Source organism: Eurosta solidaginis, chromosome 1 (genome assembly GCF_040869045.1).
Source record: "Eurosta solidaginis isolate ZX-2024a chromosome 1, ASM4086904v1, whole genome shotgun sequence".
Classification (NCBI taxonomy): Eukaryota; Metazoa; Arthropoda; class Insecta; order Diptera; family Tephritidae; genus Eurosta; species Eurosta solidaginis.
In genome coordinates this window covers 298,953,759-298,980,969 of record NC_090319.1, presented here as the reverse complement: position 1 = coordinate 298,980,969, position 27,211 = coordinate 298,953,759, and the positions used below count along the sequence as shown (strand labels likewise).

At 39.3% G+C, this 27,211-nt stretch overlaps 1 protein-coding gene across 15 annotated transcripts in view; it reads right to left on the bottom strand.

Annotated features, from left to right (window-relative positions):
* Positions 1–27,211, bottom strand: part of LOC137237505 (serine-rich adhesin for platelets) — a 242,022-nt gene that overhangs the window by 38,218 nt on the left and 176,593 nt on the right. For 14 of the 15 annotated variants that reach the window (XR_010948973.1, XR_010948975.1, XR_010948974.1 and 11 more), the window contains 3 exons: positions 17,393–17,532; positions 3,825–4,044; positions 2,950–3,755 (listed from right to left, as the gene is read on the bottom strand). Coding sequence is in view for 12 of the 15 variants with exons in the window: in XM_067761190.1 (XP_067617291.1) it covers positions 2,950–3,755; positions 3,825–4,044; positions 17,393–17,410 (1,044 nt within the window). In the remaining 3 variants the exon portion in view is untranslated. The remainder of the gene's footprint in view (positions 1–2,949; positions 3,756–3,824; positions 4,045–17,392; positions 17,533–27,211) is intronic. The other variant, XM_067761184.1, reaches the window with a different exon arrangement.

Here is a 27,211-nt window from a genome sequence, read left to right as displayed (position 1 = left end):
CTAAATGGCAACCCTACTCAAAAATGTCCCTATTGTAATGGGGAGTGAAATACCTTACGTTTGATATACATATCGGCATATCTCATGCAATTTTTTTTTAATTTTGAAAAGGTGGCAACCCTAAATGGCAACCCTACTCAAAAATGTCCCTATTGTAATGCGGAGTGAAATACCTTACGTTTGATACACATATCGGCATATCTCATACAATTTTTTTTTTATTTGGAATAGGTGGCAACCCTAAATGGCAACCATACTGAAAAATTTTCCTATTCTAATGCGGAGTGAAATACCTTTCGTTTGATACCCATACCGGCATATATCATGTAATTTTTTTTAATTTCGAATAGGTGGCAACGTTGTGAAACATTCTGAGTGGCAACGCCTAGGTAGAAGTCATAGAAGGTGATACATTATCTCTGTGCCAAATTTCATTTAAATCGGTTGAGCCGTTCCCGAGATCGTTCGGCTATACAAACATACAAATATACAAATATACAAGAATTGCTCGTTTAAAGTTATAAGATACATGTATAATTAGGTGAGGGAGCAACCCTAAGTGGCAACCATACTTAAAATATCTCTTTTGGAATGCGGAGTGAAATACGTTTTCGTTTCATACCCATATTGGCATGTCCCGTGAATTGTTTTTTTTTTTTTTTTTTTTTTTTGCATTTATTTACGTGGCAACCTTGTGAAAATAGCCTAGGTAGAAAGTTTAAGATTGTGATATATTATCTTTGTACAAAAATTCATTCAAATGGGTTAAGCCTTTCCGCGTTTGTAGTCGATATACAAAGAGATATAAATGATAAGGTGAGGTGGCAACCCTAAGAGGCAACTCTACTTAAAAATTGCTTTATTGATATACGAAGAGAAATACCTTTCGTTTGATACCCATATTGGCGTATCTCATGTCATTTTTTTTTATTTCAAATATGTGGCAACCTTGTGAAAATACCCTTAGTGGCAACGCCTAAGTATAAAGTCTTGCAGAGCCGAGAATTGTTCATACCAAAATAGTTGTAAGAGAACTGGAATTCTTCCACTATCTCAAAGCCCTCACTTTCTCAGTCCTTTGGGTCGACCACTGCACACAAGCGTTACTGTCCCGGATTATAAGAGTGTTCTCTTATACTCCCAATCTCGTTCCTGTCCTTACTTTAGATCTTTGTCCAAGCTGGCAGACCGCTCCTTCACCGAGAGCATTGACTGCGCACTTCATTTGCTATCTGCGTTCGATTCTTCGTGGATATCGGTTTTCTCTTCCCCGGCTTGTGACGTTATACCCTTTCGCTTCGCATCCTCTTTTGTTGTGAAGTTTTTTAGTTCATCTTGGTCATATAAAATGTGTGAACGGAAGTAGCCTAAGGGCAGGCCCCCAAACCGCTCAGCGTACGGCTGAGTCCTCAGACCAGCGACAAGGTGCCTGTCTTAGTGGGAGAATTTCAGCTCTACTTGTCGGGGTAATTATTTCTATTGAAGAAAGTTATGAACCAGCAAAATTGAAACAAATAACTTTAAATTAAAATTTATGGAACTATTTTTTTTTTCTCGACCTGAAAAGTTTTGGGGTTTTTCTTTTACAACTTTGTCTCTGAGGATGTGTGCGAATAAGTTACATTACATTGGATTCCATACTCTTATATGGTGAAGAAATGTGGGCGAACCCAATGAAATACCGGAAGAACGGAAGAGCCGAATCGCCCTCACCTCGGTCCAACGCAGAGTAGAGCTGCTGTTGCCATACAGGAGATTCGATTCGACGCTGGCAAGAACAGTGCAGCAACAGCATCATAGGAAAGTGCACTAGAGAACTCATCTCTGAACTGAATCCATGGTTGAAGTGACCACACCGAGAGCTATACTTTTACCCAGTTTCTAACTGGACACTGTTACTTCCGCAAATACCGCAAATACCTGCAGAGAATGGGCAAGGCTGATAAGCCGAGCTGCCTGTACTGTGGGCAAATTGACGATGTGCGCCACACCTTCTTCGAATGCGGGCACTACTCCGATCAGTGAAAGAGGGTAGAAGAGATACTTGGAGACCTATACCCGGGCAGTGTCATCAATAGCATGACCTGCCGAAGAGACAGATGAGATACAGTCAGCACATATATGAAGTAAACGAGAAGACGTGAGAGTAACCATGGAGCTCATGTAGTGCGCACCCGTACCGAGGTAATGCTAAACACGGTCCCAGGGACGGGAATTTGCGCGGGCCGTAGGAGGTTAGGTTTTAGTGGGTAGCCATTCATGGAAGAAGGGTGTTCTACACTCGGAGAGTCTCGCAGTGAGACTTAAATAGCCCGGTCAGTGCATTAAGAATTTCCTCCTTCCACGGAACACAAAAAAAAATATGTTACATTTTACTCTATAGAAAAATGAAGTGTATAAATTTTCTATTTTGGTCAAAAATTTCCAATACAGCTATGCCACGTTTGTATGAGTTAAGCGGGGATTGCCCTTACTGCTTAAATGTATAAAAACATTTATTTGAAGCAATTTTTAATTTATAATTTATTTAATAATTTGGGAAAAATTATACAACGTAACATCAGGACGGAGAAGTCGACAGCTGTTACGATTATACCTTGTAAATCTTAATGTAGTATATTGGAACGATTTTCCGTCATCCCTTGTCAAATTTGGTTTCGAGACAAACCGGTTTCGGCATTGTGCCATCATCAGTGATGATTTTCGTTCGGAGAACGCCGCACAACGCCGAACCCGGTTTGTCTCGAAACCAAATTTGACAAGGGATGACGGAAAATCGTTCCAATATACATCGTTTATCCACCCTGTCGGAAAATCAACAAAACAAAATAAGCCTTGTAAATCTCTTCAAAGCCTTTTCTCCCGGGACGCATAATCGCCACAGATACTAAGTTTTGGAAGACTTCAGCCTGATGACTTTACTTTAATTAACAAACGTCTTCTTCTTACCTGGCATTGTTGTGGCCCGTGTCGTGTTGGTGAGGACAATTTGGGACGACTCTTCTTCGATGTGACACTCGTCACACCACTCGCACCGCTAGCTTTGCTACTGCTACCGCTTTTCAAACCGCCTCCAGCGCTGTTGTTGCTATTTAAACTAACAATACTATCGTTGCTGCTACTTGACGAACTAAAATTGCTATTACTGCTACAATTGCTGTTACTATTCGTATTACTGTGATTCAATAATGACGTTGAGCTACTCGTACTGCTATTATTCATTATTTGCGCCAACGATGTGACGTTATTTGTATTGATGCAACTGCTGCTGCGTATTAAGCAATTTTTAACATAACTGCTGGTTGTTTTATTGGTGGTATTTGTTGCTGTGGATACAGTTTGTACAGATATTTTACCCGTTGACGTAGTTGTTGCTGCTGCTGCTGCTGTTGTTGTGCTTGTTGTTCCAGTGCCAGATGCTGTTGTTGGTACGGATGCCGCTGTTGTAGTTGTTGCGGTAGTTTGATTGCGTCGACTAATTGTAATTTTATTAACAGGTGCTGAGTCAGAGGTAGTGTTGTTACAATTGCTCGGCGGACTGTTTATGTTGTTATTATTATTGATCGTACTATCGGAAGTGTTGTTAGTGCTGGTGCTGCTTGTGATTAATATTTGGTTATTGTTATTGTTGCTACTGCTGCTGCCATTACTTATATTGCCAACAAGTATTTCATTATTATTATGATTTGTTGTTGCAATCGTGGGTGGTGGTGGTGGTGGTGTTGTTGCTACTGCACTGCTGTGATTCTTGAATGCTGAAATTGGTATGGAGTATATATTTTTGAGAGCTAATCAAATTTTTTTTTTTTTTAGTTTTTACTTACAAGCTGTCTGCAGTGAACCGAATACATCGGCCAGCATCTCTGGATCGGGGTAGCCAATGGTCAAGGCATTTTCTAAAGATGTTGATGCCGGTGATTGATTTGAATCGGATGAGTCTCTTAGTTGTAGTGTTACAGAACCCTCAGTGCCGACGGAAGCGCTACACATCAAAACACGAGGCGACGACAAGTTTGTTAATGGCAAATGAATACTTTTCTGTACCTGCAATCAGCCGACACAAAAAAAAAAAAAAAAAAAAATTATATAAAAACATGCGTTAAGTATATGAAGGCTATAACGGTATAAACATTGTGGTGCATTACATAAAATTTATGTACTAAGTAAATAAATATTTCTTAAGTGAATAACAATATTTTGTGTAGCAGAAATGAGTGCCAACTGGGCGTATGTGCTTGCAAATAATGTGTTGGGCCAACTAAATGCCAGTACATTACACACTTCAATCATTTTACACACAAATATATTCAATTTTTTTTTTTTTTGCCTTCTTATTCAGATCCTAAAATCATCGCACGATCATTCACATTGAGGTCGACGATGCTGCTAATGCGTCTGACTACAATCTAATTAATTAAATATGAATGCATTCAGTCTTATGGGCCAATGTATGTTTGTCTGTCTATTGGCACCATCATCATGTTAGTCGTCTAAAGCATTTGTCTATGGCTGTCAGTTTTTGGGCCACAGTAATGACGGAAGCAGAAATTTAAAAACTTTTAAGGACCGAAGTGCGTTGTGCGCCCAATGGTTACAGTCTTACTAACTTATATATTGAATGTTTACATACAGTTGCGAACTAAAACTTTTTGCTTGTTTTAACTAATAGTTTCTGTAATAATTTATACCAATAATAGCTCCGAGCCCGTCTTGATTTTTGGTAGTATTGTGCGTCCCTTATTAGGTCCATTTTATGTTTGTCCGTACGAATATTGCTGCCTGAAGCTAGAATTATAAAACTTGGAGCATAGTTCAGAAACCGATGGCAATGCAAGATGAGAGATTAAAGTGGTAAATACCAATTATTCGTGATGTTTTTGAGTTAACTCGAGCTCGCCGAAGGATTGAAGTTAAACCACAACATAGATAAATTTCTCAGAAACAACTAATTTCGGGTTATTTGAGATGAAGTTCGTCGGCTTCTTACGAGACACAACCGATTTTATATTCAGACCAATTCTACATATTCTTGCGGAATTTTGTTCTCGCGGATTTTTTTATTCCCGCGGAAAAATTCCTCTAATTCTTTTTTCCTAGGGAGAAGAATAATTGGGGAATAGGAATTTCGATTTTTCGAAGTCAGCTGTTTTGTCAATTGAAATTTCGTTGCGCATTTCTTATTTTGTTTAAAAAATTGAAAAGTTTAATTATTGTTGCCAATTGGTTTGAAATTAAGAAATAAGGTATAAACAATGCACATTATTGCATTTCATGTGGTATTCACTGAAATGAGTAATGAATTAATGCCACAGCAACATCAACAGAGGAGCATAGGAAGAACACCGGCGGGATAAGACAAATCCGCCGGAGTTGCCTGCATTCATTCTGCAAAGCAATTTTCTGGCGGCCAAGTCGAGTTAAGTTCGCCTTTCGTCATATGCCAAAATCTATTTAAGCCTTCTTAAAAAATCCTTGCGCAATTTCTGGATGGTTGCAGCAAATATACGAAGAGCTCTTCTGTTGCTTATGATATACTTTTCGACTTAAAATAAAGAATATTGTGGTTGTTGTTGTTGTTGTATTAACAGTGAGAATATTGTGGTAGAACGTAAATACATATTTTATCACAAATTTGTACAAATAAATGTTCTTTCTTAAAATAACCAATTTCCTTTAACTATTTTGATGTATTCCCTTTAATTTAACTAGTGAAAGAACTCCTATGAAATGGCAGAGAAATCTCCCTCTCCCTCACATTCATAATACCTACTTTTCTTCCATTACCGGTTTCCGCTTTTTCGAACATTGTTCAGAATAGGAGGAAAGGGAGAAGGGAAAAAACTCGCACGGAATTTTCGTTTAGAATTGGGCTGATTGAAATTATATCACCATCTGTTTCATAGCAAACCGATAAGTCGTCGATAGTAAATCGATAGTAAATCGATAACATCCCCATGAAAAGTCGATAGCTTTGTTATAAATACAACTTTTATATAAACCATCGATTATTTATCCATAGATGTTTTAGAATAAATCGATATTTTTCGCTAAAACTCGATTATGAATCGATAAAAACAACGAAACTTTTCGACAAGTAATCGATAACTTTTCGATTGCTAATAGATAGCTTTTTGATAGCGAATCGTTAACATATTATATAATAACATTTTCCACAAATAATCGAAAGCCTTTTGACAATAATGTAATAATAAGTTAATAAAACAATAATGTAATAACAACCTTTATTATCGATGGCAAGTTTATAAGACTTGATAACAAATCGATAACCTACACCTCACCGATAACATACCGTTAGCAAATCGAGAATAGAGAAATAAACACGTTGGAAAATTGTAAACCGCAGGACCTTCGGTGATGTAAGCGAGCTACTACCAACACAACACGGCAGCTTTCTATAAGAAGAACAAAACAGCATAAGTATGCAGGGATTTGGTTTAGGAAGGCTGCAAAAAAAGCATTCATAAGAAATCAAGAAACTACCATAGCGAGTGCATATCTCTAGCAAAAAGAAATTTCTAAACTTTATCGCAGGTAGCATACCATACTTTCAATTGGCTTATCCTTACTGGTGGGGCGGCTTGTAATACGAAAACTCGGGATTGACGGTATACGGTACGAAGACCCAACATGTGCCTATCAAGACCAAGCGTCAGGAGATAGGCTCTTTAGAAAAAGGAGGTGAATCATAAAGAAATATAAAGCGCCAGAGGTTTTGATGCTTCAAATCAAAGCATTCACTTTTACCAAATGACGAATAAGAAGTTTTTTGATTATAAATTATTTATTTTATACGGCACTAGTGAATCTAGAAAACATGTAGAGAACCTTTAAATACTTCTAGCCTTATAGTACAATCCGACAGCTATAATCTGACTGAACATTTATTTACCTTCGAACTAAAACCAAATCCTAAAACTGTATCCACCTGCTTCTACTCTGTCTTATACACTTCGTCGTCTCTTATTTTCTTTTCCCTCTGCATCTATCCGTTAATCCTAGTCGACCCACTCAAATTCTTTACCTTTTTTGTCTCTTGTCAAACGTCAGGAATCGAAGTTCCTCTTACGCTTTCTGCTCTTTCATTTATCTTAACCTCTCCCTCTCTCTCATTACTCTTAATCTTATCTTAATGTTATTCTTACTCTTGTGTGCTAACTTATGTCTACTATCTTTCCTCAAAATTTACTCCCTTCTTTTTCTATTACTCTCTCTCTCTCTCTTCCACTTTTCCCTCTTCCCTTTTTTTTCCTTCTACCATATAATTTCCTCTACTTTTCTCTCTCCATTTTTTTTTATATAAATTTTTGGCTCACACCTTTCCTTTTCTTTTCCTTTCCTTTTTTCCATAAAAGGCGTACATTTTATTAATAAATTAGTAAAACAGTAGAAAAATAGTTCCAAAAAATTTCGCTCCCTCCCAGCTTAACACTGTCTTCTTCTTCCTTTTTCGTTGCATCATGTGTTATCCTCTACGTTGTCCCTTGCTCGGAAAACTTTCAGATTTCTAAAAATGTGATTCTGTTTAAGGTTCAGTTTATCTTACTTATGACTATCAGTAGAAATTTGACGCGTCCAACGCTTTTATTTAATTATCTGATCAACGCCCTAGATTGATGAGGAGTGTTATGACTAGTACCTAGGATCTACCTAATTATTTTCTTGCTTTTAGTATTATTATTACTTTATGTAAGTATTGTAAATTTAGACGGTTAAGCGCCAATTAAGTAAGTAAGTAAGTATTGTTTTCAATAAAACCGTTTACCTAAAACAATTTGTTTAATTATTTTATTTTAATACCTCGATCCTTGCGCCACCTGGAGGCGATTTTTTTCATAGGTCGCTTTCCATTCATGTATGTATTATGTGTTCCAAATATGAGCCAAATCGGACCAAAAATACGATTTTTTTTAATATTTCGATCCATGTGCCACCTATCGGAGTTTTTTTCTTATTGTTGCATTCTCATAGGGCTGTGAACTATATTCCAAGTTTAAAGCTTGTAGCTTATCGGGAAGTTACTTAAATTATAATTACAAAATTCGTTGACAACGGCCGCCCAATTCAAGCTAAATAAAACCGTTTAAAAATAGGTAGGTACTTTGTGTGAGGATGCAAATTTTAACGTTTTTTGTGGTCTGCATGAAATAGCTATGGCCACGAATCACGTAAGTATTTGATGAACCTTGAAGCTTCAAGCCGTTAAAAAGGGGGCAGAAATTACAGTTTATATGGGGTATATAATATATATACCACCGAATCTATGATTTTTTAAGACAACAATATATGCTATATTTACGTAAGCAGTTGGTGAAATTTGAAGCTTCTAGCTGTTAAAATGTTGTAGAAATTGCGACAAGTGTCTTATCTGAATAATCGGTTGTAGGGGATATATGCTATACATAAGACCAATTTCATCCATTTTTTTCATACAACAATATCACTATCACTTCATCACTATCACTATCAACACTATCACTACATAGTATAAAACATAGTCGCGTAGTAAACACGATAACTTGAGTAAATTTTGAGGTATCTTGATGAAATTTGGTATGTAGGTTTCTGAGCACTCATCTCAGATCGCTGTTTAAAATGAACCATATCGGCCTATAACCACGCCCACATTTTCGATATGGAAAATTTCGAAAAAACGAAAAGTGCGATAATTCATTACCAAAGACGGATAAAGCGATAAAACTTGGTAGGTGAGTTGAAAGTATGACTCAGAATAGAAAACTAGTAAAATTTTGGACAATGGGCGTGGCACCGCCCACTTTTAAAAGAAGGTACTTTAAAATGTTTGCATGCTGTAATTTGGCAGTTGTTGAAGATATCATAATGAAATTTGGCAGGATCATTACTCCTGTTACTATATGTATGATTAATAAAAATTAGCAAAATCGGAGATCGACCACGCCCACTTTTAAAAAAAAATTTTTTTAAAGTAAAATTTTAACAAAAAATTTAATATTCTTACAGCATATAAGTAAATTAAGTCAACATTCAACTCCAGTAATGATATGGTGCAACAAAATTCAAAAATAAAAGAAAATTTCAAAATGGGCGTGGCTCCGCCCTTTTTCATTTAATTTGTCTAGGATACTTTTAATGCCATAAGTCGAACAAAAATTGACCAATCCTTGTGAAATTTGGTACGGGCTTAGATTCTGGGACGATAACTTATTTCTGTGGAAAAGGGCGAAATCGGTTGAAGCCACGCCCAGTTTTTATACACAGTCGACCGTCTGTTCTTCCGCTCGGCCGTTAACACGATAACTTGAGCAAAAATCGATATATCTTTACTAAACTCAGTTCACGTACTTATCTGAACTCACTTTGTATTGGTTTAAAAAATGGCCGCAATCCGACAATGACCACGCCCACTTTTTCGATACCTAAAATTACCAAATACGAAAAAAGGGATGAAACATGGTATTTGGATTGGTTTATTGACGCAAAATATAACCACCTTTATGGCGATATCTCGAACCAAGGCCCACTCCATTTTAAAATGCTCATTAACCCCTTTCATTTGATACCCATATCGTACAAACGCATTCTAGAGTCACCCCTGGTCCACTGTTATGGCGATATCTCGAAAAGGCGTCCACCTATAGAACTGAGGCCCACTCTCTCATAAAATACTCTTTAATACCTTTCATTTGATACACATGTCATACAAACACATTCCAGGGCTACCCTCGGTTCATTTTCCTAAATTGTGATTTTCCCTTATTTTGTCTCCAAAGCTCTCAACTGAGTATGTAATCTTCGGTTACACCCGAACTTAACCTTCCTTACTTGTTTTTTAATAAAGCTATTGCCGAGAGCTTTAAAGTAATTTTCATTGTGATATTCGATTTAGTCCCATCAACCTGGCAAAACTGATAAATATGCATGCGAAGCCGAAATAAAGAAATTAATTAATAATTCCCGCATACCTGTTGACATACGTTCTATTCGATTTGCCTGAAATTGGTATATAAATTTGCCATTATTAGTATTTACGATCCTTTTTCCGGGAAGTAGACCAGAGACGGACTGGGACTGGGATTAGGACTAGGACTGGAACTGAGACTCGGAGTGGGACTGGGACTTGAACAAATTACAAAACCACCCATTGGGACTGGTAATAGGGGAAGAAGAAGAATGAGAAGAACTTCAGAGAAGAGGAAAGAAGGAAGGGGAAGGACACTGGGAAAGGAATAGAGTGAGACGAAGATAGAGATAGATGAAGCGAAAAAGACAGAGGGAGGAGTGAATAAAAGGATTAAGAAAACGTGAAGAGGGGGGGGAGGCAGAGTTAAACGGAGGTTAGGTTGGGTTGAACTGGCCGGTCCATAAGGACCTCACATAGACTGATTGAGTCCGTAGTATTACCAGACGTTTGTTTTAGCGACCAAACTGAAAAACCCTATCAAAAACCAGGACCTATGTTATAAAATAACTCCATCCTCCTGGCAAATACTAAAAGCTTCCTAGGATTTAAGCCACTTTCTGCTTCTAGGTCTGACAGCTGTACACAATCCTAATAACTGGAGTCTTGGCCTGGCAAGTGCAGGGCACGATCACAGAACGTGCTCAATCGTTTCCTCCTCCAACCCGCACTTCCTACATCTGCTATCACTGACCAAGCCTAATTTAAATTCAGAATACCCGTCATGAGTCTACAGTCCTCTCTTATTAATGATAGAAGCAACTTTGTTAGTCTAAGGCTGTAAGACCTACACATAATCTTCGACACATTACAGCCGCGCGCTTGAACCCCCGCCTTTCCCGCATGTGCACCTCTCGGCTTCGCTTAATCTCGCCCAGTCTAATTGGGACGTCTAGGGAGTAAGCTTCAAGGGATGCGCCCTTTTTAGCTAGTTCGTCCGCTTTTTCATTCCCATCTATTCCCATATGCCCTGGAACCCAATATAGATGTATGCTTCTCCCTGTCCCGATTCTCTTCAGAGACTGCTTACACTCTAACACGCATTTAGATGCTGTGCTATGCGAGATTATTGCCTTAATTGCTATTTGACTGTCAATATAAAAGTTAACACGATTGCAGCTCAAGCTATTCTCTTCCAGGGTTTCTACTGCTTTGGTTACGGCTAATATTTCCGCTTGGAAAACGCTACAGTAATCTGGCAGCCTGTAGGATCTGCTTATTTCCGGATCAGCACAGTATACCGCAGACCCTACTACTTCCACTACTTTGGAACCATCTGTGTACACATGTATCGCCTCGTCCGCCATTTGCGCACTCTTGCGCAAACCGTCCACCTCTATTGTGGCCTTAAGATCTCCCTCGAAGCGCTGATAGGGAATCAGGTAGTATGTTCGTCTTGTGATTGATGACGCTATACTACTATGGCCATATGGTCGGCGCTCAAGCTGCCCCGTGGCACCGAGCCTGGTTGCGGTTGTTAAACCGATTTAAACGGAAAAAGTTTATTAAAATTTAGGCATATACTCCAAATTTAGGGCAGAACAACACCGGGTCTGCTAGTGTATAGTATACGAAAGCATGTGGTAAAGTTTGAAGCTTCAATCTGATAAGTTGAGGAAGATATGACAAAAATCCTCTTTTCACAAAAACCGGTAGTATGGGGGATAGATGCTATAGTGGTCCGATCTGGCCGGTTCCGACAAATGTCTAATCGGACACCTAAATATACCCGCACACTAAAATTTATCAAGATATCTCAAAAATTGAGCGACTAGCTTGCATGCAAACAGACAGACAGACAGACAGACGAACATGGTTAAATCAACTCAGCTCTTCATCCTGATCATTTCGGTGTACTTATTGGTGGGCCTATCTATTTTCCTTTAAGGACTTACAATATTCAGAATCTTCACGAAGTCAATATACCATTTAATTTTCATGAACGGTACAAAAATTTTATCTCCCAAAAATATGGTACAGGTGAAATGCCTAGCTCGGCAGTGTCAGCGTCGGTACGAATTTGTTAGGAAATTTGGTCTTAATTTATTCACATAAAAAATATTTAAAACTACTTCCCCTCATTTTCAAAAAAACATTTTTATTACTTTAGCAACGAACTTAAAACAACAACTTATTTTAGCTTGAAAAAATAATGTTAATTAAACAAATATTTGGCTAGCAACAAAAACTATTTGTAATTTTTCCGTGAAAAGTATTTCACGTACCGTAAGTTACTTTTTTCTTTTCTAAAGTTTAATTAAAACACAAATAAATTGTTGGCACACAAATAGAATTTATATTGAATTAATAGCGAGCATTGACCTTTCAAAAATTTTAATCCAATAAAAAGTGATGAATAATTTTATTTGAAAAAGTAAATAGACCTTTAAAAAGATTAATTAAGGAACAAAGTTTTTATAGCTTGTGTAGGCTGAAATTTTTATATTAACATATATGTATTTGCATATATACAATTAGAGGCGTGTGTGTTGTATTGTATAAATAAATTTGTAAATGGCAATAAAAAAATAGCAGACAGTTAGGCGTCTCTTTCCAGTTGCGTGCGAATATGAAAACCAAAATTTATGTATTTTCTTCATTTATTTTATAACCCTGCAAAAAATGCGATTAGTCCTGCATGAATCTGGGATGTATCTCAAAGGAGTATGCGAACAATGCCAGTTTTTATCTCTTTGTATGAGTTGAACTGTTCCCTTTTGTTTGAGCATGTCCTATGAACAGACTAATTGCAAAGAGGATAAATTAACAAAAGACATCACTTAACATGTTTGCTTCGAACTCAAACTACTCGCTGATTGAGATTGGGGTTACTGACATTTCTTTTTATAGCTGTTCGCAAAAACACGGCGAAAACCACGGTTGCCACTTCGGACTCTGTTTGGTGCGCTTGTACCTTTTTGTAAATTTTGGTGCTATTTAAGCAAGTAGCCACGATTTTGATATTTTTGTCTTTTTCACTACTGCACAGATTCAAAAATCGTTCAATCCTTTAGTTGTAGCAGAACAAAGGCATTTCCGGCACATAAAGGAGTAATGTTGGATTTTCCAAAAAAAAAAAAACAGATTTTGTAGATAGTTGATGAAGCAACGGACTTATCAGAACTAGAGGTCTAGTTTTGGTGGTTAGATATTTCGATCGATTGACAAACAAATTTCATCATAGATCACTAGTTTAGCCTAATAAAAGTGATACAACGCTGAATTGCCTCTTGGTAATTTTATAAAGCTTCCCATTGGTGGAGTCAATAAGATGGCCAGCGAAAAAATTAATTGAAAACAAAATTTTACATTTAGTGCATTCAGGGGAATCGACTTGAACTAGGTAACCTATCACTCTGCAAAATGGCTGAGTTTATACCCCTTTTCTTATTTTCTACGAAATATTGCCCCGGTTTTGTTATAAGATATGATCTCATTAATTCTTACACATCAGATGATGAATAGCACTGTGATATTGAAATATTTTGTGACTTATTCATGTATATGGGCAAGTCTGGGTTCCTGGCGCGACATTTTCATGCATTTTATGAGAATCTTTGCGAAGCTTCGCCTAGTTTTATATTCCTTAGACGAGAGGCTTATGCTCGTAGATTAACCAACGCGACAATGTTAACTCAATTAAATAGACCATATGACATTGAAAATATATTCTTTTCAAGATATACCTCAACTTTTAGGTCAAGTCTAGAATACAAAATCTGCATACTTGGATCATATACGCCCTCAAAATCCGGAGTTGGGGTCCAAAAACCCCTGTTGATAAGCGGAGACATCTACTGTCATATAACTTTCCATCTGTCTATTCTTCCATTTATTTTCACATCATTGAGATGAGTAAATTTTTGTGCTTGCAACGTTGCACAAAATGTAGGTTTTATTGACAGAAATATAGGAGAAATAGTATAAAATAAACCCAAAATTTGAATTTTTGCATTTTGAGTCAGCGTTTCCTTTACTATTTTGCTTGCCACTAATCGACAAATATTTTCACTGCATTCATAAACTACATTCAAAAGAAAAATTCTAGGTAGTTTGACTGCTTCCTTTTGTTTGTGCATATGCCATCCGTGAATACACCAACCTCAATTAATCTTTAAAACATTCATCCTAGACTAATCGCATTTTTTGCAGAGCTGTTATGGTTTTTATGAAAAAAAAATAGTAAAACTCTTAAAAAGTTGCCTTTAACTTTTAGCTTTTATGCTTAGCTTTAAAAAATTTTATTTCGTTTCTTTTAGCCTTTAATTTTTGTCCATATAGCCTTTTTTCTGCAAAAAAGTTCTGGCAACACTGCTCTAGTATTTTGACAAGCGGTGAAAATTAAAACGAAAAGTGGGAAGCAACTGTCAGAAACTCTCTTTGCTCTTTGCTAATTGTACCCATTTATACCCAAAAGCGATCGATAGAACCAATCCACTTTGTACCCATATGGGACTATATGAAGTCTAGTTCCTTTTCGTTTCAATAAGGACTAAAATGGAGACCAGTCACATTTTTCATGGCAGAAACACAATCTAAAGGTTTGCCAAGCCACCAAATCTATTTCATGTAAGTTCAAATAGAATAAAAAATATTCTCCGAAAATTTAACCCCAACTCCGGCATAGTCGTTAAGTCCGAGTAATTTAGGTTTGGTATAGGGCGCCGCATTTTTCTTAAATAATTCGATTCAATCCCCTGTAGTCTTTGTTATTTTTCTCATTTCGTTGCCGTTTTTTTTTAATATTTCTTAAAATGGGCTACATAGATTTCAAAATGGATAATCCCAACTGTACCCTAATGGGACTAACGGTGATCAATCATGCGCAAATGTAGACAAAGGAAATCAATTGGAGACCAATCTCTTTAGGGATTTATCGCACGATTTTTTGCAGGGAAATGTTAGAGTTGTTTACACATGCATACGCAAATTAGATACATAAATACGCTGGGACGTATGGAAATGGCGTCTTGCAGATTCGTTGGAGATGATGAAATAAATTTTAGCCGCTATATTAAAGAAACAGCTATTCGGAGCGTGTTTAAATTATGTAAACATCTACAGCATTTATCTGGATGCCCAACTTCTTGCAGGAAACTAGTTTGCACGCACTAATAAAATAAGTAGCAAGTGAGGTGAGTTTACTACCTACATATTTGGCTATTGGTAACTCAAGAGACGACGATGATGCAACAACATACCTGATAGAGTTTTGAAAGTCTTTAGAGCTATAGCTGGTGCCTTCGCACAGATTGCGATTACATGTGGGGGATTTTCCTGGCATCTATAATACTAATGCATAACTTAGACGCACAGTCTTTATTTACCGGCCAGTTCAGCCTAACCTAACCTAACTTGGACGCACTGAGATTGTGCAATGGCACAAGATTGCAAATAACAGCATTAACATATGTTTTGCAAGCCAGTATATTCACTGAAGGGGCCAAGTGAGAATTGGTATTGATACCTAGGATTCTATATTTTATTACGACTACATGGCTTTTCGATTGAAACGTTGGCATTTCCCTGTGAAAACTCCATTATACGAGTCCTTAAATATGAGGCAAGGACAAACACCCAAAATGGTATGAAAGCTTTGCCTACGACCAACTTTGAGTTGGTTGCTCGAGAGTATCAAAAGCTAGAAAAATTTTTGTATGAAGTGTTAGCAATAAAAAAGTTACTTATTTTAAACATGGCTGAGCTTGTTTAGATTCAAAAATATTCTGGCAAATTCTCAGGAACCGAAGAAATCTCTTACGACGTTATTTACAATGTGAAAATCGCAAATGTCTACCATATTGAACATCCACGTCGATGGCATTACGCTACCGATTGTCTTACAACCAAAAATACTGGGTATGACGTTCGATCGGGATCTACATTTTGGCGAGCATGCAGCCGCAAATTGTACTTAAATTCCAAAACCGTTTCAAAATCCTCAACTCGCTTGCAAGCAAAACTTGAAGAGAAGATAAAGAAACGCGCGTAAACACGTTTAAAGTAATTGGTCGGTCGCTTGTATGCTACGAGTCCCCAATATGGTCGCCGAGTCTTAAGGAAACACACTGGAGGGAACTACCAAGGAATGTCTTCTTCTGTCACGCGACCATCATCTAAACAGCGAAGCAAAATACTCCCCATAAAGGAGCGAAATGAAATGCTGAACAAACACTTTTGCTACCTACCGAGAAACTTGGGCGTTCCAACAGACATCTGACTCAAGAGTTTATTGTAATTTGTCGATATAAAAAAAAAAAAACAAGTAAGGAATTCAAACAAGAACGGGCGGAATGTGCACGAAAATAGTCCAGGTACTATCAAGAAATTATATAGAAGGCAAAGTTCGCGTGTAACCGAACATTACACACTCGGCACTTTTTCAGTTTTTCGAAATTTTCGATATCGAAAAAGTGGGCGTGTTTATAGTCCGATTTCGTTCATTTAAATAGCGATCTGAGCTGAGTACCCAGGAACTTACGTACCAAATTTCATTAACATACCTCAAAATTTACTCAAGTTATTGTGTTACAGAAATGGCTAAATGAATTTCTTTTTTCGCCCAGATCATTTTGATATATAGAAGTCTATATCTATCTCGATTAGTTCATGTCGTTACGGGGTACCGTTATACGAAAAAAATTAATATACTATGTGAGCTCTGCTCAGCTGAGTATAAAATGGTTCTGACAGTGTTCCTAACCGTTTCTGAAATATTTTAAGAATAATTGTGAAGTGATTCTGTATGTCCTGAAAAATTTCCAAATTGGTCTCGAAATAGTGTCGAAATGATTACAAAAATAGCCCCAAAGTATACCCAAACGGTTGCTTAAACTGTCCAAAAATTGACCCGAAACAGTCTCGCTATGGTTCTGAAGTTTTCTTGAAATGATACTTAAAATAATCCCTCAGTGATCCTGAAATTGTTCCGAAAGTTGCAAAATGATCCCGACGTGACATTGTAAAACTCTCGAAATGGTTTCGAAACAGTCTTGAAATGGTCCTGAAGTTTTCACTTAATTATACCTAAAATAATGCGGAAGTGATTCCAAATTTTCCGATATTTGTTCTGATAAAGTCTCGAAATAATTCTGAAGTCCCAAAATGGTCCAAGAAGATAAGATACAGTTCCATCCCATATAAAATTTAGCGCTCTACCATAGAATCTTCCACAGGCCATTGACTTATAAAAAACAACTTATATTCATGAATATAAAACCAACATATTTGCGTATGCAGGAGAGAAACTTGTCTATATATGTACATTTTAATAGTACGTGAATTTTAAAACAATTTCGGGTACTACACGTTCTAGACATATTTTGACTAAATTTAAAATTTAACATTCATAGATAAACTTTGTGATTTATTTTTATTTATATTTTTAATGGATGAGTGATTAAATATGATTCATTTGTATGTATAAGTACTTACCGAGTTCATGGTAGCCATCGTTGTGAATGGTAGATTTGGTTGTGGCGATGAATATTTTGTTGGTGGTATTTGTGGTTGTAATGATATTGGTGGTATTGATTGTGGTTTTGGTGATGGTGGAAAGGAATAAAATCAAAAATCTGCAAAAAAAGAAACAAGAAACATAAAGATGAAAAAAACTCATTTATGAGTCAAAATGGCGCAAAACATAATATTTAAAATTTCATATATATAAATATATATATGTTATGTACGTACATTTAAGTATATATTAATGCTAAATGATAAACATTTTTATTGAATATATGTTTTTACATCAAATGTTTTCAACAAAAAATAGTTAGATGTGTTTATGTTAACAAGAAGCCAAATGAAATGATAACTACTTATCGGTATAAGGATTAAATACTTAAAAATGTTAAGCAACATTACAAATGTAGAATAGCACTTTCCAAGTTTTCGCAAAATAAATGTTAAAAGTGCTACTTTTCGTGTGGCATGTCAATATAGACCGAAATTAGAACCAACTATGACTATTAGATAATATTTCTTTCTACTAGGATACCAGCAATTTTACAATTCTTTTGAGATTACTTTATCGTCCTTCCCTCTCCATTTTTTCTTTCTTCTCCTTGTCTCTTCATCCACCACATTCCACTCCTCCTGCACTTTCAGATGGGATTTTTAATTCAACGCCCGTTGAACTTTACTATATGTATATGTGAGTACTACTTCGGCTGATGATTACATGTGTTTATGAGTATGTCTCCGTTGCCTTGTACGTATGTGTGTAGATGATGATTGATTTGTTTACGTACATAAGAGTGGCTGATTAGTATCGGCCTAGGGATGCTAGTATCACTTAGTGATGTTAATATTCGTCACAATATATATATATAGAGTTCTCTCCAAAACATATATCCAATATGCATGGGTATTTTCTTTATTATTATAAAAAACCTTTTAATAAATTTACGAAAAAATCTCTATTGCCTAATACAGAAATGCTTCCAGCTTTTCATGCTCTGAGGAAGTTTCAGTTTCACATTTTGCACATGGACAGCTGCGAAGTACAATGACAAAGCCTATAAAAGTATTTGTTGTGAAGAGTTGGTGGAATATTATCATCTTCACTGGGTGCTTCATGATGTTGTAGCAGCGCTTCGCCCCATCCAATGGACTCGACCGATCACAAATTGTCGGCAATACCCTCTAACGGGAGAACAAGGAAACTTGCAGTTTCAACAGGAGTGAGCCATAATTAGAGGGGTCTTAGAGACGTTGGTAGAGGTTGGACAATTAATGAGATGATTGGTGTCAAGTGGAGATACATTGCAAGCAGGACATACATTTTGTATGTCAGGTTTTGATTCTGGATAGGTAAGATTTTAACCTGTTACAGTATCCAGATCGAAGTTGAGCTAGAGTGACGCGCATTTCCCTAGGCAGAGAGCCTTCCACTTCTGCGAGTTCTGAATATTTTCTTTAAGAAATGGATTCGGCGGGCAATAGAGGTCCGACGCCTGATTGTGGATATCACTGAGGACTTGCTTGTGCTTTTTTGCTACATACGGCTGCATTCTCAGGTGCCGTATTTCCTCATAATGTTTACAGAGATGACCTCTTAAGTCCCTGGGAGGTCTGTTGGGATGCCCAGGTCTCTGGGTACTCAACAGAAACTGTTTGTTAAGCATTTAATTTCTCTCTTTGATGGGATTACTCTCGCCTCATTGGGGAGATGGTGTTCTGGGGACATAAGAAGACAGCCCGTAGCGGTTATGAGGGCAGTGTTTTGGCAAGCCTGTATTTTCTTCCGGTAAATAACCTTTAGGCTTGGCGATCATATCGGGGACGCGTAGTATGCAATCGACGGGTCAATTGCTTTATAAGTGGTAATGAACGTTTCTTTGTTGTTGTTGTTGTTGTTGTAGCGATTAGGTTACTCCCCGAAGGCTTTGGGGAGTGTTATCGATGTGATGGTCCTTCGTCGGATACAGATCCGATACGCTCCGGTAACACAGCACCATTAAGGTGCTGGCCCGACCATCTCGGGAATGATTTATATGGCCACATTAAACCTTCAGGCGATCCCTCCCTCCCCACCCCCAAGTTCCATGAGGAGCTTGGGGTCGCCAGAGCCTCGTCTGTTAGTGAAACGGGATTCGCCGCTCAAAGGTGAGGTTGACAATTGGGTTGGAGAAGCTATATATTGCGCTACACAACCCCTTGAATCCCAGCGTTTCTTTGTCTTTACCTTAAGTACTGCCGGCAAGAGATTTGAGGATTTTATTACGGCTCTAGATTTTAGGTACAATTGCGGTTGCATGCTCTTCAAAATGTAGATTCTGATCGAACGTCACACCCAAAATTTTTGGGTGTAACGCAATCGGTAGTTCAATACCATCGACGGGGATGTCCAATATGGCCGACATTTGCCGGTGTCCTTGTTGTAAATAAGGTCGCCGATAATTTGATCGGTGACAATGTCAGGTTTCGCGAGGCGAAAAAACTGGAGAAATCAGGGAGATAGCTGTTTATTTTATTACAAAGCTTATCGATGTGTGGGGCTGGGCCTGTGGCCATTATTGTGTAGTCATCGGCGTAGGAAACGATAGTGACCCCTTCTGGTGGTGAAGGTAACTTCGATATGTAGAAGTTAAACATGAACTTCATCGCTGGTTTCGTTTAAGAGGACAGCACTCTCTGAACATTGGTTACAGGTCACGGCTCTTTTTCTGACAGGAATTTGACCGGTGCTTGAAACTCCGCATTTTTCGGCGAATTTCGGGTAACTCAATTTTTTAAATTTTCTTTAGAAACAAGGTCGATCTAATAGTGCCGTAATTTTCGATCGGCTGACAGCGATTTAGCTTTATGCAACTTGTAATTCTAAAACTTTGTGTTTGTAAAGTTTTTATTTAAAAATTTTATTTTATTTTAATGTCAGTTGTATCAGTGCAAGTTTAAACTACAAGTGAACGAGAGACCAATTTAATCTTAGCACTTTGGCTATTTAGTTTTAATGTTCGTAAAAGTTCTCATCTTCGTAAAAGCGCCAAAAGTTCGGCATAGGCTCTCAAAGAGTTCACAGTGTGAAGAGCATTGTTTTACGTATCGTGTGAGTTTCTTCCTTCTCATACTAATTTCTGTACCGAAGTTTTCTCACGTTTACACCCTTGAACTGCGTTCGGCCTAATTTTACTGCCTCTTGGACCAAGCGCTCACTTTTCAGGTTGGTTGTGTCGACCGCTGCTTCTAGGTGCTTGACAATTTTTAAGGCTGCACAGTACTATGGGAGGGCTCTCTTGAGTCCTCTGATCCGTACTTTTCCCCACTCTTCTTCTCCGATAGGTTTCACTTGCATTTACAAAGCGGACCTTATTATAATATTCAGCTGAGAGTATATTAGTTTTGTTCGCATAACGGTAATCTGTAACGGCATAAACTAATCGAGATTGATATAGACTTCTTTATATCAAAATGATCTGGGCGAAAAAAAAAATTCATTTAGCCATGTCCGTTCGTCCGTAAGTTCCTGGGCACTCATTTCAGATCGATATTTAAAATGAACGAAATCGGACTATAACCACGCCCACTTTTTCGATACCGAAAATTTCGAAAAAGCGGAAAAGTGCGATAATTCATTACCAAAGACGGATGACGGATAAAGCGATGAAACTTCGTAGGTGGGTTGACCTTATAACGCAGAATAGAAAATTAGTAAAATTTTGCACAATGGGCGTGCCACCGACCGCTTTTAAAAGAAGACAATTTAAAAGTTTTGCCAGCTATAATTTGGCCGCTGACTATGTAATGCTCGATTGCACCCGAACTCAGCCTTCCTTACTTGTTTTATGTTTGCAATGATCATGGCCATCGGGCATGAAATGTTTGATTTTCCTATGTATGTATTATGGGTTGTAGCTTTTATGGTCTTCGTTGAGTTGGACAATATTTTCCGGTTAAGCAAATGTGCTGACGTCATCAGTGCTAAGTGACTTTCATACAGAAATATATAAAATATGAACCATTAGGTTGTTTCATTTTCTTTAGCGCACGCGAAATCTGATTCTTTATAGAAATTAAGGATAGTGAGGAGCGGAAGCCTACGCACCTTTTGCACCTGGAATATCCCGTCCCTTAATGGGGTTAGTGCCCGGTAAAAGCTCATATCATCACCTTTCAACATATATAAGGCAGTAAAACATGACATAGGAGACGCGCCTGGAATGCAAATTTGGATGCTACCTGCACCATGATACAAAATTTGTACGACTTTATGCCAGGGTGAACAGAGTAGTGATATTTTGTTACATAGCCGAAAAGTTTAGCCTCTACGATAAAACATCATCTAATGGATTATGGACTGATCGACTTCGCCGGCGAAACATGGGAATATAGAGCATCAAATTTAAACATAAAAATATTCATCAAGCTACGTAGCTGTTCCCGTTAAGATTACAATCAACCAGATCGACCATGTTGCGGCATACATCATTGTCATTTTTTTTAGATGTGTACACGAATGGAGGTTGAAACATCGACTCGGATAGCTACCTCGACACACTTAAATCTGTACCCACCTTGCACATACAGCGAATAACTGCAAAACTTCACTTTCACACCTGATTAACCAGCGGGAGGGCATGCCTTCTTCCTCTGACAAACAGGCAGGTTCTAGGACGGGAACGTAATGGACTTCGGGGACTATTTTCGGAACAGTATCGTGATTGTTTCGGGCTAATTTTAATCAATACAATCATTCCTATCGAAATAATTTCAACACCGTTTCAGGATCAAATCGGGACTGTTCCGGGGACACTTCGAAATTATTTCGACGATAATTCCCGAAGGTTTTCGAAGTCGTTTCTAGACTGTATTCATGAAAATATCTGGATCTTTTCAATAATGTTTCGGAAAAAATCGGCATGATTTTCGAAATAGTTTGGAGGCCATTTCTGAACTGTTTTCAGGATTAATTCGAGACTATATCAGGATCGCTTGAAAGTTATTTTCGGGAAATTTTCCGAATTTTGAGTCGTGCCAACACATGTTTATGCACACCAAGTGCTTTCGAATTGTTATTGTTCAGAAAAATCCGGCAACAGACCCTAAAACCAAAATACGGGCAATTGCTTCTCAAGACAATTGAACTGTTGAATACGAACCAACTACTAGCTCGACCCTTACACAAAGAACCATTCACAGGGCATGACCACTCACAAATTGTCATCAAAGTCCTCTAACGGGAGTCCAAGGAAACTGGTTGTTTCAACAGGGGCGTACAATAGGAAGATTTGTGTTAGAGGCGTAGGTTTTACATTACAATTGAAAAGATGGTTGATGTCATGTGCGAACACATTGCATGTAGGACATACATTACGTATTTCGGGGTTGATTCTGGACAAGTAAGAGTTTTACCTGTTACAGTATTCAGAACGAAATTGGGACAGGGTGACTCGTGTCTCCCTTGGTAATGTGATTTCTTCTTCTGCAAGGGTGGGATATTGCATATTAATAACAGGGTTCACTGGGCACGTCCTGGCAAAAGTGTTTACCGATTCTTGTGGATTTGGCTTAAGGGTCTGCCATGCATGTATGGAGTACTCGCAATGGACCAAGCGAGTGCTCCAAAATTAACCAAAATTTATACAAACAAGTAAGGAAGGCTAAGTTCGGGTGTAACCGAACATTACATACTCAGTTGAGAGATATGGAGACAAAATAAGGGAAAATCACCATGTAGGAAAATGAACCTCGGGTAACCATGGAATGTGTTTGTATGACATGCGTATCAAATGGAAGGTATTAAAGAGTATTTTAAGAGGGAGTAGACCATAGTTCTATAGGTGGACACCTTTTCGAGATATCGCCATAAAGGTGGACCAGGGCTGACTCTAGAATTTGTTTGAACGATATGGGTATCAAATGAAAGGTGTTAATGAGTATTTTAAAAGGGAGTGGGGCTTTGTTCTATAGGTGGACGCCTTTTCGAGATATCGCCATAAAGGTGGACCAGGGGTGACTCTGGAATTTATTTGTACGATATGGGTATCAAATGAAAATTAACACCTGAGTATTTTAAAAGGGAGTGGGCCTTAGTTCTATAGGTGGACGCCTTTTCGGGTTATCGTTATAAAGGTGGACCAGTGGTGACTCTAGAATGCGTTTGTACAATATGGGTATCAAACGGAAGGTGTTAATGAGTGTTTTAAAAGGGAGTGGGCCTTAGCTCTATGGGTTGACGCCTTTTCGAGATCTAATATATATTATAAATGGCAAAGTTTGGATGTGAAGATGTTTGGATGTTTGGATGTTTGGATGTTTGGATGTTTGTCCAGACGTTTGTCTTTGTGACTCAATCACGCAAGAACGGCTGGACCGATTTGGATGAAATTTTGCACACATATAGCCAATAGTCTAGAAGGATCTACTAACTATATATTTTTGAAAAGGGGCGTGGTCCCCGCCCCCTAGGAACAGTTATATTTTAATTATTATATTTTTCCGTCTTTGCGACTGAATCACGCCAGAATGGCTACACGGATTTTGATGAAATTTGGGACACAGACAGTAGTCTACTAGCGAAATTTTTTTCGAACATGGAAAGAGGGGTGGGGGTCCCACAACCCCTTCGAGAAGTTATTTTTCAATAATTTTTACACATTATAACTTTACGTATACTGGCCTTCACCAATATCACAGACTCAAGGGGTCAAATAAGTCGAGGGCTTACAAAGTAAGCAGTGACACCCTCCGCCCGCCCACCCCCCTTTATCCTCCCTCTGGTGTAAAATCTATAAATTGTTATAACTCAATATAAATTTTCTCCTAAATCAATAGTTTTTGGTATCTGGTACATACAGAACGAGATCTAGACAATTTTGGAGGAACGATCAGTGGTCCTCTCCTCTACTCCCGCCATCCGCCCTCCATCAATTGTTTTTATTAGCACGCTTTTGTTAGCTTTACCTGTATGTTTCTATGTAACTTTTTATTCGCTCCAATGCGCCTGCTGCCTTATTAACATGGTTTTATAATTAGCTTCACCTTATTTGTAATCCCGTAAGGGTCATATCGAGACCCTCCGGGATCATTTCTGGATGGTTTTCGGGATCGGTCCGGGATTACGCCGGGGTAATTTCGGGACTTTTTCGGGACTATTTCGGGATCATTTTGGGACCCTTCCGGGATCATTTCTGTATAGTTTTCGAGATCCGTCCGGGATCCCGTCGGGGTTATTTTGGGACATTTTCGGGACAATTCCGGAATCATTTCGGGACTATTTCGCGATCATTTGGGGACCCTTCCGGCATCATTTCTGGATGGTTTTCGGGATCCGTCCGGGATCCCGTCGGGGTACTTTCGGGATCATTTGCGTACCTTCGAGAGATAAATTCTTGATGGTTTCCTGGATCATTACTGGACGTTTTCGGGGTCAGTTTGGGTCCTTTCCGTAATCATTCCTGGATGGTTTTAGGAATCCATCTGGGATCCCTTCGGCGTCATTTTGGGACTTTTGCGGGATCATTTGGGGTCTCTTTCGGCATCATTTCTGGATGGTTTACGGGATCCGTCCGGGATCCCGTCGGCGTCATTTTGGGACTTTTGCGGGATCATTTCTGGATGGTTTACGGGATCCGTCCGGGATCCTGTCGGGGTCATTTTAGGACTTTTGCTGGATCATTTGGGGTCTCTTCCGGCATCATTTCTGGATGGTTTACGGGATCCGTCCGGGATCCTGTCGGGGTCATTTTGGGACTTTTGCGGGATCATTTGGGGTCTCTTCCGGCATCATTTCTGGATTGTTTACGGGATCCGTCCGGGATCCCGTCGGCGTCATTTTGGAACTTTTGCGGGATCATTTGGGGCTCTTCCGGCATCATTTCTGGATGGTTTACGGGATCCGTCCGGGATCCTGTCGGGGTCATTTTGGGACTTTTGCGGGATCATTTGGGGTCTCTTCCGGCATCATTTCTGGATGGTTTACGGGATCCGTCCGGGACCCTGTCGGGGTCATTTTGGGACTTTAGCGGAATCATTTGGGGTCTCCTCCGGCATCATTTCTGGATGGTTTACGGGATCCGTCCGGGATCCTGTCGGGGTCATTTTGGGACTTTTTCGGGATCATTTGGGGTCTCTTCCAGCATCATTTCTGGATGGTTTTCGGGATCCGTCCGGGATCCTGTCGGGGTCATTTTGAGACTTTTGCGGGATCATTTGGGGTCTCCTCCGGCATCATTTCTGGATGGTTTACGGGATCCGTCCGGGATCCTGTCGGGGTCATTTTGGGACTTTTGCGGGATCATTAGGGGTCTCTTCCGGCATCATTTCTGGATGCTTTACGGGATCCGTCCGGGATCCTGTCGGGGTCATTTTGGGACTTTTGCGGGATCATTTGGGGTCTCTCACGACATCATTTCTGGATGGTTTTCGGGATCCGTCCGGGATCCTGTCGGGGTCATTTTGGGACTTTTGCGGGATCATTTGGGGTCTCTTCCGACATCATTTCTGGATGGTTTACGGGATCCGTCCGGGATCCTGTCGGGGTCATTTTGGGACTTTTGCGGGATCATTTGGGGTCTCTTCCGGCATCATTTCTGGATGGTTTACGGGATCCGTCCAGGACCCTGTCGGGGTCATTTTGGGTCTTTAGCGGGATCATTTGGGGTCTCCTCCGGCATCATTTCTGGATGGTTTTCGGGTTCCGTCCGGGATCCCGTCGATGTCATTTCGGGACTATTTCGGCATCATTTGGGGTACCTTCCTCTATCAATTCTAGATGGTTTTCGGGATCCGTCCGGGATCCCGTCGGAGTCATTTTGGAATTTTTTCTCGACTAATACAGGATCATTTGGGGACCTTATCGGCATCATTTCTGGATGGTTTTCGGAATCCGTCCGCGATCCCGTCAGGGTCATTTCGGGACTATTTCGGGATAATTTGGGGTACCTGCCGGCATCATTTCTGGATGGTTTTCGGTATCCGTCCGGGATCCCGTCGGTGTCATTTCGGGACCATTTGGGGTCCATTCCGGCATCATTTCTGGATGGTTTTCGGGATCCGTCCGGGATCCTGTCGGGGTCATTTTGGGACTTTTGCGGGATCATTTGGGGTCTCTTCCGGCATCATTTCTGGATGGTTTACGAGATCCGTCCGGGATCCTGTCGGGGTCATTTTGGGACTTTTGCGAGATCATTTGGGGTCTCTTCCGGCATCATTTCTGGATGGTTTACGGGATCCGTCCGGGACCCTGTCGGGGTCATTTTGGGACTTTAGCGGGATCATTTGGGGTCTCCTCCGGCATCATTTCTGGATGGTTTTCGGGATCCGTCCGGGATCCTGTCGGGGTCATTTTGGGACTTTTGCGGGATAATTTGGGGTCTCTTCCGGCATCATTTCTGGATGGTTTACAGGATCCGTCCGGGATCCTGTCGGGGTCATTTTGAGACTTTTGCGGGATCATTTGGGGTCTCTTCCGGCATCATTTCTGTATGGTTTTCGGGATCCGTCCGGGATCCTGTCGGGGTCATTTTGGGACTTTTGCGGTATCATTTGGGGTCTCTTCCGGCATCATTTCTGGATGGTTTACGGGATCCGTCCGGGATCCTGTCGGGTCATTTTGGGCCTTTTGCGGGATCATTTGGGTTCTCTTCCGGCATCATTTCTGGATGGTTTACGGGACCCATCCGGGATTCTGTCGGGGTCATTTTGGGACTTTTGCGAGATCATTTGGGGTCTCTCCCGGCATCATTTCTGGATGGTTTTCGGGATCCGTCCGGGATCCTGTCGGGGTCATTCTGGGACTTTTGCGGGATC